Source organism: Mustelus asterias, chromosome 18 (genome assembly GCF_964213995.1).
Source record: "Mustelus asterias chromosome 18, sMusAst1.hap1.1, whole genome shotgun sequence".
NCBI lineage: Eukaryota > Metazoa > Chordata > Chondrichthyes > Carcharhiniformes > Triakidae > Mustelus > Mustelus asterias.
In genome coordinates, this window is record NC_135818.1 from 89111129 (window position 1) to 89126798 (window position 15670).

The 15670-nt window shown below is 43.6% G+C and overlaps 1 protein-coding gene across 1 annotated transcript in view; it reads right to left on the reverse strand.

The window, feature by feature from the left end:
- vash1 (vasohibin 1) overlaps positions 1 to 14925 on the reverse strand; it is a 32404-nt gene extending 17479 nt beyond the window's left edge. The window contains exons 1-3 of the mRNA XM_078234558.1: positions 14369 to 14925; positions 8815 to 8903; positions 212 to 268 (exon numbers count right to left, since the gene is read on the reverse strand). Coding sequence (XP_078090684.1) covers positions 212 to 268; positions 8815 to 8903; positions 14369 to 14641 — 419 coding nt within the window. The 5' untranslated portion in view covers positions 14642 to 14925. The remainder of the gene's footprint in view (positions 1 to 211; positions 269 to 8814; positions 8904 to 14368) is intronic.
- Positions 14926 to 15670: the final 745 nt, after the last annotated feature.

The window sequence follows — 15670 nt, forward strand, 5'->3', positions numbered from 1 at the left end:
CTGTCTTCTGAATTTTTAAAGTGACATTTTATACTGCTTCAATCGAATTCAAGTATACAGGAAACTTATGGTTGGCTCCCACTGATTAATTATGAGGCAGTCACTTGCTGCTTTTAGTGCTTTCAACAGGCTTGCTACAACATGCCAACAGCACAATTTTGACCAAAGGGTTGTTTATCAATGACACACTGAACAGATTATTGCCACTTACCCGGTTAAAGGTCGATTCTTCTTAATCTCAAAAAATTGCGTCCCAGTGTGATTGTACCTGGATTGGATAGTTAAGTAATTTAGTTCAACGTGCATGGGAAAGAATCACTCGAGTGTAGCAGGCACAATAGACACTGCAGAGTACAGGGCTCTGCGAATGTCTACTGTAGACTTCTCGGGAGAGGTGCGATCGTATAGGATTAACAACAATTTGATATCCTAACTCTTGAGTGAAGGTTAGACAGAATTAAATCAGTTTGACAGTCTTCAAACCTAATTTACTCTCCAGGATTCTGAAGAGGAGTCATATTGGACTCGAAACGTTAACTCGGTTTCTCTCACTCCACAGAAGCTGCCAGACCTGCTAAGTTTTTCCAGCATTTTCTATCTTAGATCCCCCCCCACCCCCGCAACATCCGCAGTATTTTGCTTTCACTTTAGAGGTAACATTAAACCTGGAAAGATCACTGGTTTGTCCTCAACTGGAGTATTGCATCCAGTTCTAGACATCACACTTTCGGAAGGATGTGAAGGCATTAGCGAGAATGCAGATAAGATTCACAAGAATGGTTCTGGCTCCAGGGATAAGATAGATGGATTGGAGAAGTGGAGAATGTTTTCCTTGAAGGTTGAGAGGAGATTTTATACAGTTATTCAAAATCATGAGGGATCTAGGTAGATCGAGAGAAACTGCTTCCGTAATGGAAGGATCAGGAACCAGAGGGCACAGAATTAAGGTAATTGGCCAGAAAAACAAAGGTGACATCAGGAAAAACCTTTTCAGGCAGTGAGTGGTCAGGATCTGGAATGCCCTGCCTGATAGTGTGCTGGAGGCAGGTTCAATTGAGGCATTCAAGAGGGAATTGGAATATCTGAAAAAGGAATAACATGCAGGGCTTCAGGGAGAAGGTAGAGGAGTGGCTCTACGTGAATTAGTCATAGAGGTTTACAGCATGGAAACAGGCCCTTCGGCCCAATTTGTCCATGCCGCCCTTTTTAAAAAAAAAATCCCTAATCCCAATTGCCTGCATTTGGCCCATATCCCTCTATACCCATCGTACCCATGTAACTATCTAAATGTTTTTTAAAAGATAAAATTGTACCCGCCTCTATTACTACCTCTGGCAGCTTGTTCCAGACACTCACCACCCTGTGTGTGAAAAAATTGCCGCTCTGACCACTTTTGTATCTCTCCCCTCTCACCTTAAACCTATGCCGTCTAGTTTTAGACTTCCCTACCTTTGGGAAAAGGTATTGACTATCTACCTTGTCTATGCCCCTCATTATTTTATTGACCTCTATAAGATCACCCCTCAGCCTCCTATGCTCCAGAGAAAAATGTCCCTGTCTATTCAGCCTCTCCTTATAACCTCAATCCATCAAGTCCCGGTAGCATCCTAGTAAATCTTTTCTGCACTCTTTCTAGTTTAATAATATCCTTTCTATAATAGTGACCAGAATTGCACACAGTATTCCAAGTGTGGCCTTACCAATGTCCTGTACAACTTCAACAAGATGTCCCAACTCCTGTATTCAATGTTCTGACCGATGAAACCAAGCATGCCGAATGCCTTCTTCACCACTCTGTCCACCTGTGACTCCACTTTCAAGGAGCTATGAACATGTACCCCATAATCTCTTTGTTCTGTAACTCTCCCCAATGCCCTACCATTAACTGAGTAAGTCCTGCCCTGGTTCAATCTACCAAAATGCAGCACCTCGCATTTGTCTAAATTAAACTCCATCTGCCATTCGTCAGCCCACTGGCCCAATTGATCAAGATCCCGCTGCAATTGGAGATAACCTTCCTCACTGTCCATCATGCCACCAATCTTGGTGTCATCTGCAAACTTACAAACCATGCCCCCTATATTCTCATCCAAATCATTAATATAAATGACAAGTAACAGTGGGCCCAGCACTGATCCCTGAGCCCTGCAAAGAGCCAGCACATACATGAGCGGCTGAATGTCCTTCTTCTATGCTGTAACCATCTATAATGATTTGATTTATTATTGTCACATGTATTAGGATACAGCGAAAAATATTGCTTCTTGCACCCTATACAGACAAAGCATACCGCTCATAGAGAAGGAAAGGAGAGAGTGCAGAATGTAGTGTTATAGTCATAGTTAGGATGTAGAGAAAGATCAACTTAATGCAAGGTAGGTCCATTCAAAAGTTTGATGGCTGCAGGGAAGAACTATTTTTGAGTCGGTTGATACATGATCTCCAACTTGGTCATTTTAGAATATCTGAAATAATGTATCCTGATGTGAAAGGTAAAAAAAAACAGAAATTACTTCGACTGTGGTCTGGATCGATCTCACCAGAGGTACCACTTTGAGAAAGTCAAGCAGTTAAGGAGTGATGGGGAAAGCAAGATTAAAGGGGAACATTTAAGCAAGAGTGACTGCTTTGGATGATGATAGAGGACATAAATATGATGAAAACTAGGTTAATAGATTGGAGAAAAGCTAATAGATGGGCTGAGGACAGAACATAGAACAGTACAGGCCCTTCGGCCCTCGATGTTGTGCCGAGCTTTGTCCGAAACCAAGATCAAGCTATCCCACTCCCTATCATTCTAGTGTGCTCCATGTGCCTATCCAATAACCGCTTGAAAGTTCCGAAAGTGTCCGACTCCACTATCACAGCAGGCAGTCCATTCCACACCCCAACCACTCTCTGAGTAAAGAACCTACCTCGGACATCCCTCCTATATCTCCCTCCATGAACCTTATAGTTATGCCCCCTAGTAACAGCTACATCCACCCGAGGAAATAGTCTTTGAACGTCCAGTCTGTCTATCCCCCTCCTCATCTTATAAACCTCTATTAAGTCGCCTCTCATCCTCCTCCACTCTAAAGAGAAAAGCTCTGGCTCCCTCAGCCTTTCCTCATAAGACCTACCCTCCAAACCAGGCAGCATCCTGGTAAATCTCCTTTGCACTCTTTCCAATGCTTCTACATCCTTCTTATAGTGAGGTGACCAGAACTGCACACAATATTCCAAATGTGGTCTCACCAAGGTCCTGTACAGTTGCAGCATAACCCCACGGCTCTTAAACTCCAACCCCCTGTTAATAAACGCTAACACATTAGGCCTTCTCCACAGCTCTATCCACTTGAGTGGCAACCGTGCAAAGGGACCTGGGGGTCCTTGTGCATGAGACGCAAAAGCCCAGTCTGCAGGTACAACAGGTGATCAAGAAGGCAAATGGGATGTTGGCCTATATTGCGAGGGGAATAGAATATAAAAGCAGGGATGTCTTGATGCACCTGTACAGGGGTTTGGATTGTGATGCACCTGTACAGGGCATTGGTGAGGCCGCAGCTGGAATACTGTGTGCAGTATTGGTCCCCTTATATGAGGAAGGATATATTGGCATTGGAGGGAGTGCAGAGAAGGTTCACCAGGTTGATATCGGAGATGAGGGGTTTGGATTGTGAGGAGAGGCTGAGGAGATTGGGTTTGTACTCGTTGGAGTTTAGAAGGATGAGGGGGGATCTTATGGAGACTTATAAGATAATGCGGGGGCTGGATAGAGTGGAGGCGGAGAGATTCTTTCCACTTAGTAAGGAAGTTAAAACTAGAGGACACAGCCTCAAAATAAAGGGGGGTCGGTTTAAGACAGAGTTGAGGAGGAACTTCTTCTCCCAGAGGGTGGTGAATCTCTGGAATTCTCTGCCCACTGAGGTGGTGGAGGCTACCTCACTGAATATGTTTAAGGCGCGGATGGATGGATTCCTGATCGGTAAGGGAATTAAGGGTTATGGGGATCAGGCGGGTAAGTGGTACTGATCCACGTCAGATCAGCCATGATCTTATTGAATGGCGGGGCAGGCTCGAGGGGCTAGATGGCCTACTCCTGCTCCTATTTCTTATGTTCTTATGTTCTTATCTGTGGATATGAACCCCAAGATCTCTCCGTTCCTTCACATTCCTCAGAACCCTGCCGTTGACCCTGTAATCCACATTCAAATTTGTCCTACCAAAATGAATCACCTCGCACTTATCAGGGTTAAACTCCATCTGCCATTTTTCGGCCCAGCTCTGCATCCTATCAATGTCTCTTTGCAGCCTACAACAGCCCTCCACCTCATCCACTACTCCACCAATCTTGGCGTCATCAGCAAATTTACTGATCCACCCTTCAGCCCCCTCCTCCAAGTCATTGATAAAAATCACAAATAGCAGAGGACCCAGCACTGATTCCTGTGGTACACCGCTGGTAACTGGTCTCCAGTCTGAAAATTTTCCATCCACCACCACCCGCTGTCTTCTATGAGATAGCCAGTTACTTATCCAATCGGCCAAATTTCCTTCTGTCCCACACCTCCTTACTTTCTTCATGAGCTGACCATGGGGAACCTTATCAAACACCTTACTAAAATCCATGTATACGATTTCAACTGCTCTACCTTCATCTATACACTTAGTTACCTCCTCAAAGAATTCAATCAAATTTGTGAGGCAAGACTTACCCTTCACGAATCCGTGTTGACTATCCCGGATTAAGCTGCATCTTTCCAAATGGTCATACATCCTATCCCTCAGGACCTTTTCCATTAACTTACCGACCACCGAAGTACGACTAACCGGCCTATAATTACCAGGGTCATTCCTATTTCCTTCCTTGAACAGAGGAACAACATTCGCCACTCTCCAGTCCTCTGGCACTATCCCCGTGGACAGTGAGGACCCAAAGATCAAAGGCTCTGCAATCTCATCCCTTGCCTCCCAAAGAATCCTAGGATATATCCCATCTGGCCCAGGGGACTTATCGACCCTCAGGTTTTTCAAAATTGCTAATACATCTTCCGTCAGAACATCTAACTCTTCCAGCCTATCAGCCTGAACTAGGGAAAATAAAATGGATAACTGTGATGACAAACAATGATGCCAAAAACAATGTCAAAGCACTGTTTCAAATGTTTCCCAAAAAGTGCAGGAAAATAGATTCCATTAAAAAGAAAAAGCTAGTGGGACTCCGCGGATAAAGATATAATCATAGAATTCTACAGCGCAGAAGGAGGAGGCCATGTCGCCCATTGAGCCTGCACCGACCACAATCCCACCCAGGCCCGACCCCCATAACCCCATGCATTTACCCTAGCTAGTCTCCCTGATACTAAGGGGCAATTTAGCATGGCCAATCCACCTAACCCACACATCTTTGAACTATGGGAGGAAACCGGAGCACCCGGAGGAAATCCACGCAAACACGTGGAGAATGTGCAAACTCCACACAGACAGTGCTGGGAAGTGAACTCAAACCGGGAATAAAAGAGATAATTCAGGGTTTGGAAAGAGATAACTTTAATTAAGTAGACAGCTTTAAAGTGAATATGAAGAGATTCGGAGAGAAGTCTAGATAAAAAAATTAGCAAGGCAAAGAGCAATTATGAAATTAAATCAAGGACCATGAAATATTAAAATATTTTAAAGATACACTAATAACGAATGCTATGATAGGAATAGGACCATTAAAGGATCGACAAGATAATGCCTCGGGTAACTTCAGGGAGATGGCAAAAATGTGAAATAATTATTTTGCTTCAATAGAACAGGTAGACAAGACATTGAATGATGAGATGACTGCATTTAAAATAAAAAAGGTTTTTTTTTGTATCATGGTCTGGAAGGATTGCATTCGGATATTTTAAAAGAATCTAGGGAAGAGACGGCAGAAGCATGAATTTAATAATTGTCCGAAAAAAGTGTAATGCCAGAGGACTGGCAGACAGCTCATGCAAATCCGACATTAAAGGAGGCAGACAGAACATGTCTGGGGAATTATAGACCGGTCAGCTTAACATCAGTGGTCGGAAAAAATAATGGAACTCTTACTAAAAGAGAGACTAGAGGAACATGCGGAAATCAGAAATATAACTATGAATATTCAGCAAAGGGGAAAATCTTGCTCGATCTTACTGAATTTGTTGAGGCGGTAGAGAGAGGAGACAATGGTGATGTAGTATTTCTAATTGATGTAAAAGTTCAATACAGGTAAATTTTAGGTAGCGTGTTGTGAGAAAGAATAATCACTTAGTACTTGGAGGGGGCAAGTCTAGGTGGAGTACAGGAACAAGGGTTCTTGGAATACAAATACACAAAATTGCTCAGAGTTGTGTCACAGGTTGGCAAGGCCACATATACAAAACAAGCACTTGGCTTCATTTCTAGGAGGGACAGAATTGAAAAGTAGAGAACTTATGTTAAACCTGTATTGAACATTGGTTTGACCACACTCAGGAATACTTCTTGTAATTCTGGTCATCAAACATAGAGACAATGCTAAAGGTGCAGAAATGTGAGGCTGGACATATCAAGAAAGGATTGACAGGGCTGGGTCCTTTATCTCTTGAACAAAAGGCTGAGGGGTGACTCAATCGAAGTTTTTAAAATTATGGAATGGATACAGAGTATGTTTCTTCTTGTGGGAAGAGCATATCTAAAGGCCATCAATAGAAGATATTCACCAAGAAATCCATTAGGAAATTTAGAAGAGTGGTAAGAACGTTGGACTTGCAACCACAGAGTGGTTGAAGTGAATAGTATTAGATGCAATTGAGGGGAAGCCCCAGAAGCCCACTGAGATCATTATGATCTCTTCAATAAAAAACTATCCCAATGGTGGTATTTAATGGAAGCAGGAGGCAATTAGAGAGCAAGCGAAAGCCCTACATTGCCAGTGAGCGGGAAGGCCTCCTGTAATGAGCATCAATCAGGCACTTAACTGGACAGTGGCGGGCCTTCCCCAGGATCAAGGACAAAAGGGTATATGTCCCATTCATCGAAAGTTGCCAGCCAAATAGAACTAGAGCTCTTTGGCAGCGCAACCACAGAGATAGTGGTTACTGCCTGTACTGTACCTACTTGGGGCTTACTATTGTCACTGGATCACAGGGAGAAAGGGGCTTCACAGGTCAGTACTCAGGGTCCTTCCCCTTTTCATGCTAGTTCCTCAAATCATGCACCCTTTAGCAAGAGGACCCCTCCCCCAAGCACTGATCCCTGGCCCTTGCCACACTCCTATGCCTCCCTCTACCCTTCACAGGTTTGCTTGCCATGTTCCCTGCATGGTGTGCCCCCTGCCCATTGCTGGATTAATATCAGTGGTAGCTGAATGAGGCCCTTAAGTGGATATTAATTGTCCACTGTAGTGTCTCAATTGATAGCAGGGCAGGGAGGTTGTCCACTGGCCTTCTCACCATTAGCTCAATCATGGTGAAGGCGAGGAAGCAGCAGGGTTCCCATCCGCCACCTGACATGGGGGGAGGGCATTAAATTCCACCCCAAATGTCTCTCACGATACTCAGCGTTCAACAGGTTTGATCTAGTGCAAAAATAATAACAAATTAAGTGAAATGTTGCCTTGTCAGTGTTTAACCAAGTCCGGTTTGATCATAAAACAGGAAGAGGTCATTCAGCCTGTTGAGCCTACTTCATCATTCAATAACATGGCTGATCTGATTCCAGCCTTAACAGCACTTTCCTGCTCCCCAATAATCCTCAACTTCCTTGTAGGTAAAAAAAATCTGTCTCGCTCAGCTTTGATTAAGAGAATTGGAGAGTGTGGGTGTAGTAATTCAGCAAAACACCAGTATTGTGTCAGCAAGCACCCTTTATTATGTACCAAGAAAGACCCCATTCCCGTAGCTCACAGCTAGGTGAGCTAGTTCAACACCTCGGGACCTACAACCATGGTCCGGGTGAAATAACAGGTTTAAAAGCCCCTAGCAGGGGCTTCCTATTGAGCAAGCCTCCACTTGATCAATAAAAGATCTTGTACTTTATGAAGTCTATGGGGAGATCTAGCGAAAGTCTCCGGTGGCCGTCATAATAGCAGGTATCAATTCCAGTCCTCTTCACTTGCAAGTGAATACTCTGCCATGGAGCAGATTTCACAGAGAGAGAGATTAAAGTAGTTCAGACATTAACACAAAGAGATCTTGTCCAGTTTACAAGTGAGTTTCTTTGTTAGAGATCTGGTTCCAACTACCAGAGATAGGGCAGCGAGATTCAACTGTCAGAACCAAACCATTGAATAAGAGAGTGACACCATTGTGCCTCAGCAGATTTCTGCAACAGATCGGAGTTCAAAACACATTTTGTTCACCTTGGTTGTTTATGGGAGGCTACTGTGTGCTGAATGTCTGCCATGTTTGCCTACATCACGACAATCACATTCACGATGTGAAGCGCTTAAACATTTTGATGCAATAAAAACTAGGTTAAAGAAAATATTGTCACTGCAAAAACAGGAATAATAAAAAAGGGGCATTATCCAACAATATAGGGATGGGCTGCTCACATTTTTTGTTTCATTGTACACTAATGCAAACTAAGAATATACAAGAGCTACTCCTTTTATACACCCTCGAAGGCAGGACCACGTGTGATATTTCTTTAAGAACAAGATGACAGGACCTATTTCAGGCATTATGTTCCGGGAATATGTGGAGCAGTCTAGGCAATGCTTTACAAAGAAAAACAAAATGCATTTAGCATCTTGCATTATCTGATAGCAGAGATGCTTTGCCTGCAAACCAAGAACCCATTAATGGACCGTAGCCTTCCTGATGATCTAAAGGATACTGCAATTCCCTGGTGTATCTCTGTATGGCTTCCAGGCGGTCAGGGACAAGCGTGGACAGCTGAAATGTAGGCACACATGGCATCGGAACCTGAGAGTATAGGAAATATGAAAAAATGTATATATAAACAAACATTCAGGAGTTTCTCCAATGTTGCAATGGATAATGGCAGTGTGTGGTATTAATTCATACAGAATATTCCAAGGTTAATCCATAATATTTGTTGAGTTACAATGACATTAGTACCCTTGCACTAGGAAGGAAAAGAAAAGCAGGGTTCTTAATCATCCACTTAGTCATCTCAAACATTCACTCCCTCCACCGACACACAATGGCAGTAGTGTGTACCTGTTACAAGATGCACCGCAGCAACATACCAAGGCTCCCTTGACACCATGTTCCAAACCTGTGACCTCTACCACCTAGAAAGGCAACGGCAGCAGATGGATGGGAACACCACTACCTGCAAGCTCCCCTCCAAACAACACACCTTCATCACTTGGAACTATATCGCTGTCACTGGTTCACAATCTTGGAACTCCCTAACATCACTGTGGGTGTACCTACACCACATGGACAGCAGAGGTTTAAGTAGCCAGCTCATCACCACCTTCTCAAGGGCAATTAGGGATGGGTGATAAATGCTGGCCTTGCCAGCGACACCCACATCCTGTGAAAAAAGAATAAGAGAAAGTGCATGTGAATAGGTAAGTATAAATGTAGAATCATAAAGTTTATGACACAGAAAGAGGCCACTTGGCCCATCATGTCCGAGCTGCTAAGTTCATGTTTAATTGTAACTGCTGAATAAGTTTTGAATACTCATTCCCCAAGATGATGCACAGATAAAATGGAGACTTGGAGGTATTTGAAAGGGAGCTCATGGAATTGTACACAAGCAATAGTTGGCATGTTCAGTGAGAAGGGGAGTGAAAACAAATAGAATAGATATCTGTGCAACCATCTTCCTCTGTGTGCACTTAGCATTCTGAGTGTTTCACTATCTGTATGGGGACCATGAAATCTTGGACAATACTCTCCCACTATCCAAATATAACCTTTGTTGTCAGAATAAACAGTGGATTTTCTGTATAAACAGCAGAACTGGGAAGCAATTCTTCATTCATACATCACTGAGCGAAAAGAACTGAATTGTTGGTACAGAAATGCTCCATTGTTAGTATGTCCCTGCCCTCATCCTTGTACTGTCCCCTATTAGTATTTCTTCAAAGCAGAAGGTTGCAAATTTGAACATACCTGGGGAATGGATTACAGTCATCCTCGAACAAAAATTTGACATTTTTCAGTTTTGTTATCCAAAATCACCTCCTCAAGATCATCTTCGAGTGCACGGCCAACTCCCACTGCAAACACATTTTCCCAATCCCTCCCATTCCAGCATCTTCAATATGTTCTAAATGCTTTATTTAAGTGTAGTTGCTGTTGTACTGAAGGAAATGTGCCAGCTAATTTTCATCACAAGCTCCCACAAATAGCAGTGATTGATCATGACTACATAATGCAGTTGGGAGAATTAGTTACTTTGCAGGTCAGGTGCATCCGTGGAGAGGTGGTACCTCTGAAAGAACAACATTTCCCCCATTGCTGAACTAGATTATATGATCAAGCCTCTGGACTGAGACCACACTCCATAGGATTAAAAGGCGAGTGTGCTACCCAATAAGCCACTGAACATCTCCTTCCACAGTTCAATCTCAATTTTCTATTTCCAATTTTGAAGTGACTTGTTATGTTAACTGGAACTGCATAGAGGCAAGTTGCAAGAGACAAAAATCTCTTTGCTGAAGTGGTAACATTTGGAATAATCTATCTGGTAAGGTAGTGGAGTTAAATTCTAAAAGGGTGTGCAATTGGATATCAGGCTGAGTATGAAACTTAAGTTAAGGGTAGAATGAGGCAATTTCATCTTTGGAAGCACGTTAGCTGTGCCAGTTAGAGTTATACAATTACTAATTTACCTGGAGACCTGCAATAAATGAACGCAAATCATGTAATTGAATCCATTCTTAGGCTGCTAGTCAAAAACATGTAATCAGTGGATTTTCAGGACATTAGAGGTTAAATGCTGGCCTGAGAAAAAAGATCAACCTTGATTCTCTTACCAATCACTCTCCTGCAACCACCCACATGTAGAAAGTATGCTTGTGTGGATGTTGATCAAGGAGGGAGAGGATTGGATCTGGCTGTAATGCTCCCACAGTCAGTTAGTTTCTTGCTGCTTAGTCAACTCAAAACAAAGGATGGCCATTAAAGGATCCAAAGACTATACTGCAGCAGAAATTAAATTCCTTCAAAGAGGATGAAAGGAAAAAAAAAGTCTAGCAACATTTTAAAAAAACATAGGATTTTTTTTTCAGATCTCTGAAGACTGACATGATCTCAAATGTAATCAAATAAAAAAAAGCTACGAGTAAACAAATAGACAATCAGTGGGTAAAAATCCAAGGTGAACTTTGGCTACAGTTATTGTTCAATTATGCCAGCAGGAGTGTTTGTCTCGGACAGTCCACTCTGTGTGTCAACCTCTTTTTGCACAAACAATTTCCAGATATTATCTCAAACCTGTAAAATGTAATTTTAGGACTGAAGTCCCCTTGTGCTACTTTAGCAATTGAATTTAAAGAGAAGACCAAAGTCTTTGGTTTCTGCCTCAAACTCCAATTCCAATCCCCTCCCCAGCCACTGTCACAGGACACTGAACTGAGCTTCTGACCAAACATTCTCGCCAGCATAAATACAGCCACTTCGACCTCCTCAAATCAGTCAATGGGAATCAGGGGAAAGCTCCCCGCTGGTTGGAGTCATACTGAACACAAAGGAAAATGGTTGTGGTTATTGGAGGTCAACCATCTCAGTTCTAGGATATCGCTGTAGGGAGTTCCTCAGGGTAGTGTCCTAGTCTTCAGCTGCTTCATCAATGATGTTCCTTCCATCATAAGGTCATAAGTGGAGGTATTTGCTGATGCCTGCACAATGTTCAGCACAATTCACGACTCCTCAGATACTGAAGCAGTCCATGTCCAAATGCAGCAAGACCTGGACAATATCTAGGCTCAGGCTAACAAGTAACTTTCATGCCCAATTTATTCAAGTCCAATTATTCACCAAAACAGCCAATGTTTACCTTCTCGCCTGCTCCCCAAAAGTAGAAGTATCTTGAACCTGGTTTCTTTCAATAAAATCAGAATGATTTTTTATTATAAACAAAACTTCTTTTAACAGGTTGCAAGTATGGGGAAGTATAACTACCTATTTCTTCCCAAAGATTTCCCCCAGCACACATACACTACACACAAATAGGTAAGAGTTTCTCTGCAGAGATGGTTGATACAAAATAAAGCATCAAGTCCGCAGAATCTCGATGGTGTCAACCTGGATTTTCTTGTGTGAAGATGGGCCACTCCAGATTATAGAATCCACAAAGTACAGAAGAGACCATTTGGCCCATTGAATCCGCACCAAATCTCTGACAGATCTACACAGGCCCTCTCCCCGCCCGAGTTGGGCAATAAATGCTGACCTCGCCAATGATGCCCACATCCCATGAACGAATTAAAAATAGGCATCTCACCTCCAACCCTGCCTCAGCTCATGTGGTCCTCACCAGTCTTCATAAACTTCAGCTCATCCAAAAGTCTACTGCTCTATCCTGAGGAAAATCCCACTCTTGAGTCATCCCAGTGATTGCTGATCTGCACTGATTCCTGATGCCAAAATCTCTAATTTATTTATTTTTAATTGATTCATTTTAGGGATGTTGGCGTCACTGGCTAAGCCAGCATTTATTGCCCAACTCAAATTATCCTTGAGGTGATGAAGGCGAGCTGCCTTCTTGAACTACTGTAGTCCATGCGGTGTAGGTATACCCGCAGTGCTGTTAAGAGCGTTCCTGATTGTGGGTGGCTTGGAGAGGAACTTGCAGGTGGGTGTTCTCATATCTGCTGCCCTCTTACTTCTTGGCGGTTGAGGCTGCAGGTTTGGATGGCACTTGCATTTAAATTCTTTGATGGTCTTGCCCCTTCCTATTCCTGTCACCTTCTACAGACCACTGCACCATCTCCTCCCATCACCACCATCAGAACTTTATGCCCCTTAAATTCTAGTCTTCTAAGCAGTCCTCTGTAAAATAACACCATATTGTCAGTCATAATTTCAGGCATCTGAGCCTCATGTTCTCAGATTCCCTTCCTTCACCTCCTCTGAAACTCTCCTTTAAGGTCACCATGTTCTTCAGCTTGCTGTGTATTTTTGGCTGATCATGCTTCTACATTAAAGGCACTATGTAATTGCAAGCTGTTAATATTCTGATTGAAAATTTCAATTGATGTTTTCCATTCATTTAATTATCTTACATCCACTCATAAAATTACCTCTCGAGCACCTCACTTTCCAGGCTAAAGACTCCAAGTTTGTCCAACCTTTTGTCCTGACTCAGATCTTTGACACTGGGAATTAGTCTTGTAGCTCATCACTGCACTGCCTCCAGTGCTTGAATGTAGTGATCTAAACGGGACACGATGTTCATAGGCTTGGTCTGATATTTTGTACATACTTTCCTGACTTGTACATGGCGTTCAGATTGTTGTTCTGAACCAGGTGGACAGATTAAGTGTCCAGTCTAAAATAAACACCTAGGCCTGCAAATAATTGTTTTCATAAAAATACCCTGTTCTTTTCACTGAACTGACCAGTTAGAGACATTCTAACAATTGCAATGCTAAGTGCCACCGAATTCATCATCAGGTGAGTAGCAGAACACAAGTGGATTTCTTTTGTTACACAAGTACAGATTGCATTGGGTGTTCCTGTATCTGAGGGTGTTTTCCATCTTCTCTGTGTATACCGATTATCATCCACAAAAACACACATTACATGAGAAAATCGCACAAAGATCTGCATTTTTTTGTTCTCTGGATTGAACTGTGAACTCAATCCAGAAATCAACAGCAAACACTACGACATAATACCTGGATGAGCACAGCAGGTACATCAACAACCCTGCACGCACAAAGTTCCCTTATGCAGTTCACTACCGTGGGAGTCAGCAAAGGGTACCACTTTATAAAAGAGGGAGGACAAACAAAAAGAAGGGCGAGGCATACCAGAATGCCCTTGGCTAGGAGCCAAGGAAAAGTATAATACATTAGATCGTAAAGAGTCCAGGTTGTATTGTGCACAGATCTTCAACATGACGGTGACACAAAGCTTCTAATTAAGCTGGGAAGTTTCAAAAGATATCTAATTTAAAAACCTCACAGCAGTTGAAGTAAATCAAACACAAAGCTGAAAAGTCACTTAATTTGAACATTTAAAAAAACTCAAAAGCTTAAAGCTTTGTTTCAGCCTAAAGTAGCTTAAAACTGAACACCACAATTTAACATTCAAAACATCCATCCTAATAATGTGGCTTGGATTGTTCATCGAGTATGCAAATCCAAACCACTGGTCACACTAATTCACAAGCCCACTGGTAGGTTTAAGCTGTTGAAAGCTATATTAAGCGCACAATTTCAAAGTTGGAATGAAGAAATCACCTTGGGGAGGTACGGCATTCCCCGAATTCTTTGCACCATCTTCTCTCCTTCAGGGTGGATCTTAGCAACATGCTTCCACATCCTATCCCAGGTAGCCTCATCGACCGGCAGTCCCCCTCGGTTTATGTAGAAAGGAACCCCTTCATCCCGGAATTCCTCATCACCGTCCTCATCCTGGTCCTCTTCTCTCTGGGTATGCTTCTCCACATTGACAGGTCCCACGCTGGCTGACCTCCTCCTAACAAAGGAAGCATCTCCTCTCCCCCCTGGCATTGCTGATGCTTTTAAATATTTAAAAAAAAGCCTCTCCGCTTCCTTCACTTATTTGGACATTAAACTCACACCACAGATCAACATGATTCAGTGCAAAAATAAAGAATTAATGAGTTGATTTAAAAACTGCAGATGCTGTATTGTGTTGCCAGGGGCTGTACCCCATGCAATGCCCCTCCATGCCTGCCCAATACCAGTCCCCCTCACCCTTCGCTCCCCTCGCTTTGTATCCACTCGCTCTTCACTGGCGTCATTGCCCCGCCCACTCGCTCCTTCCTCAACTCGCATTGGTCAGTCAGACAAGGAGGGGGAGGGGGAATGCAACGCATGCGCATATCCTCCTCCCAGTCCTCCATGACGTAACTGTGTCCACCTGCCCCTCCCCCCCCCCCCCTGTGGTTAACGCCGGCATCTCCACAACATAGGACATTGGACAGGTCTGACCCCCCCCCCCCCCCCCCATGGATAGGACATTGGACAGGTTTGACCGCCCCCCCCCCCCCCCATGGATAGGACATTGGACAGGTCTGACCCCCCCCCCCCCCCCCGTTCCGAAACAGGGCTCCGGCTGCGATCTGACATCCTCCCGGGATGTGGAGGTGGTTTTATTCAGTTTCTTTCCCTTTGATGAACGGGGCTGGATGGTGTTGGCACACACAAATAAAAACATTTGAACTCGGTCAATGCTGTTAATCACACATCAGCTTATTTACACCATTTAACAGGCCGCAGCAGCTGCATATTCCTGGACATTATTTCCCTCTCTCAGCATCGTCCAAGCTCTCAGCCCAATGCCTTGCTGTATCACTTGTTTCAGCAATATTTCACTTTCTACCTCGCTATCCGATGATAATAATTTTCTTTGATCCTGTCAGAACAATGTTGAAAGCTGGAAACGCACGCGCGCTGCTGAATGGCGCAGGCGCACTCTGGCTGTCTGTGCCCGGGCTCGGCTTTGCGCAGGCGCATAATTGCTGTCCGGCTGGGGGCCGAACCTTTGCGCAGGCCCTCTGTGGCGCCCCTTCGCAT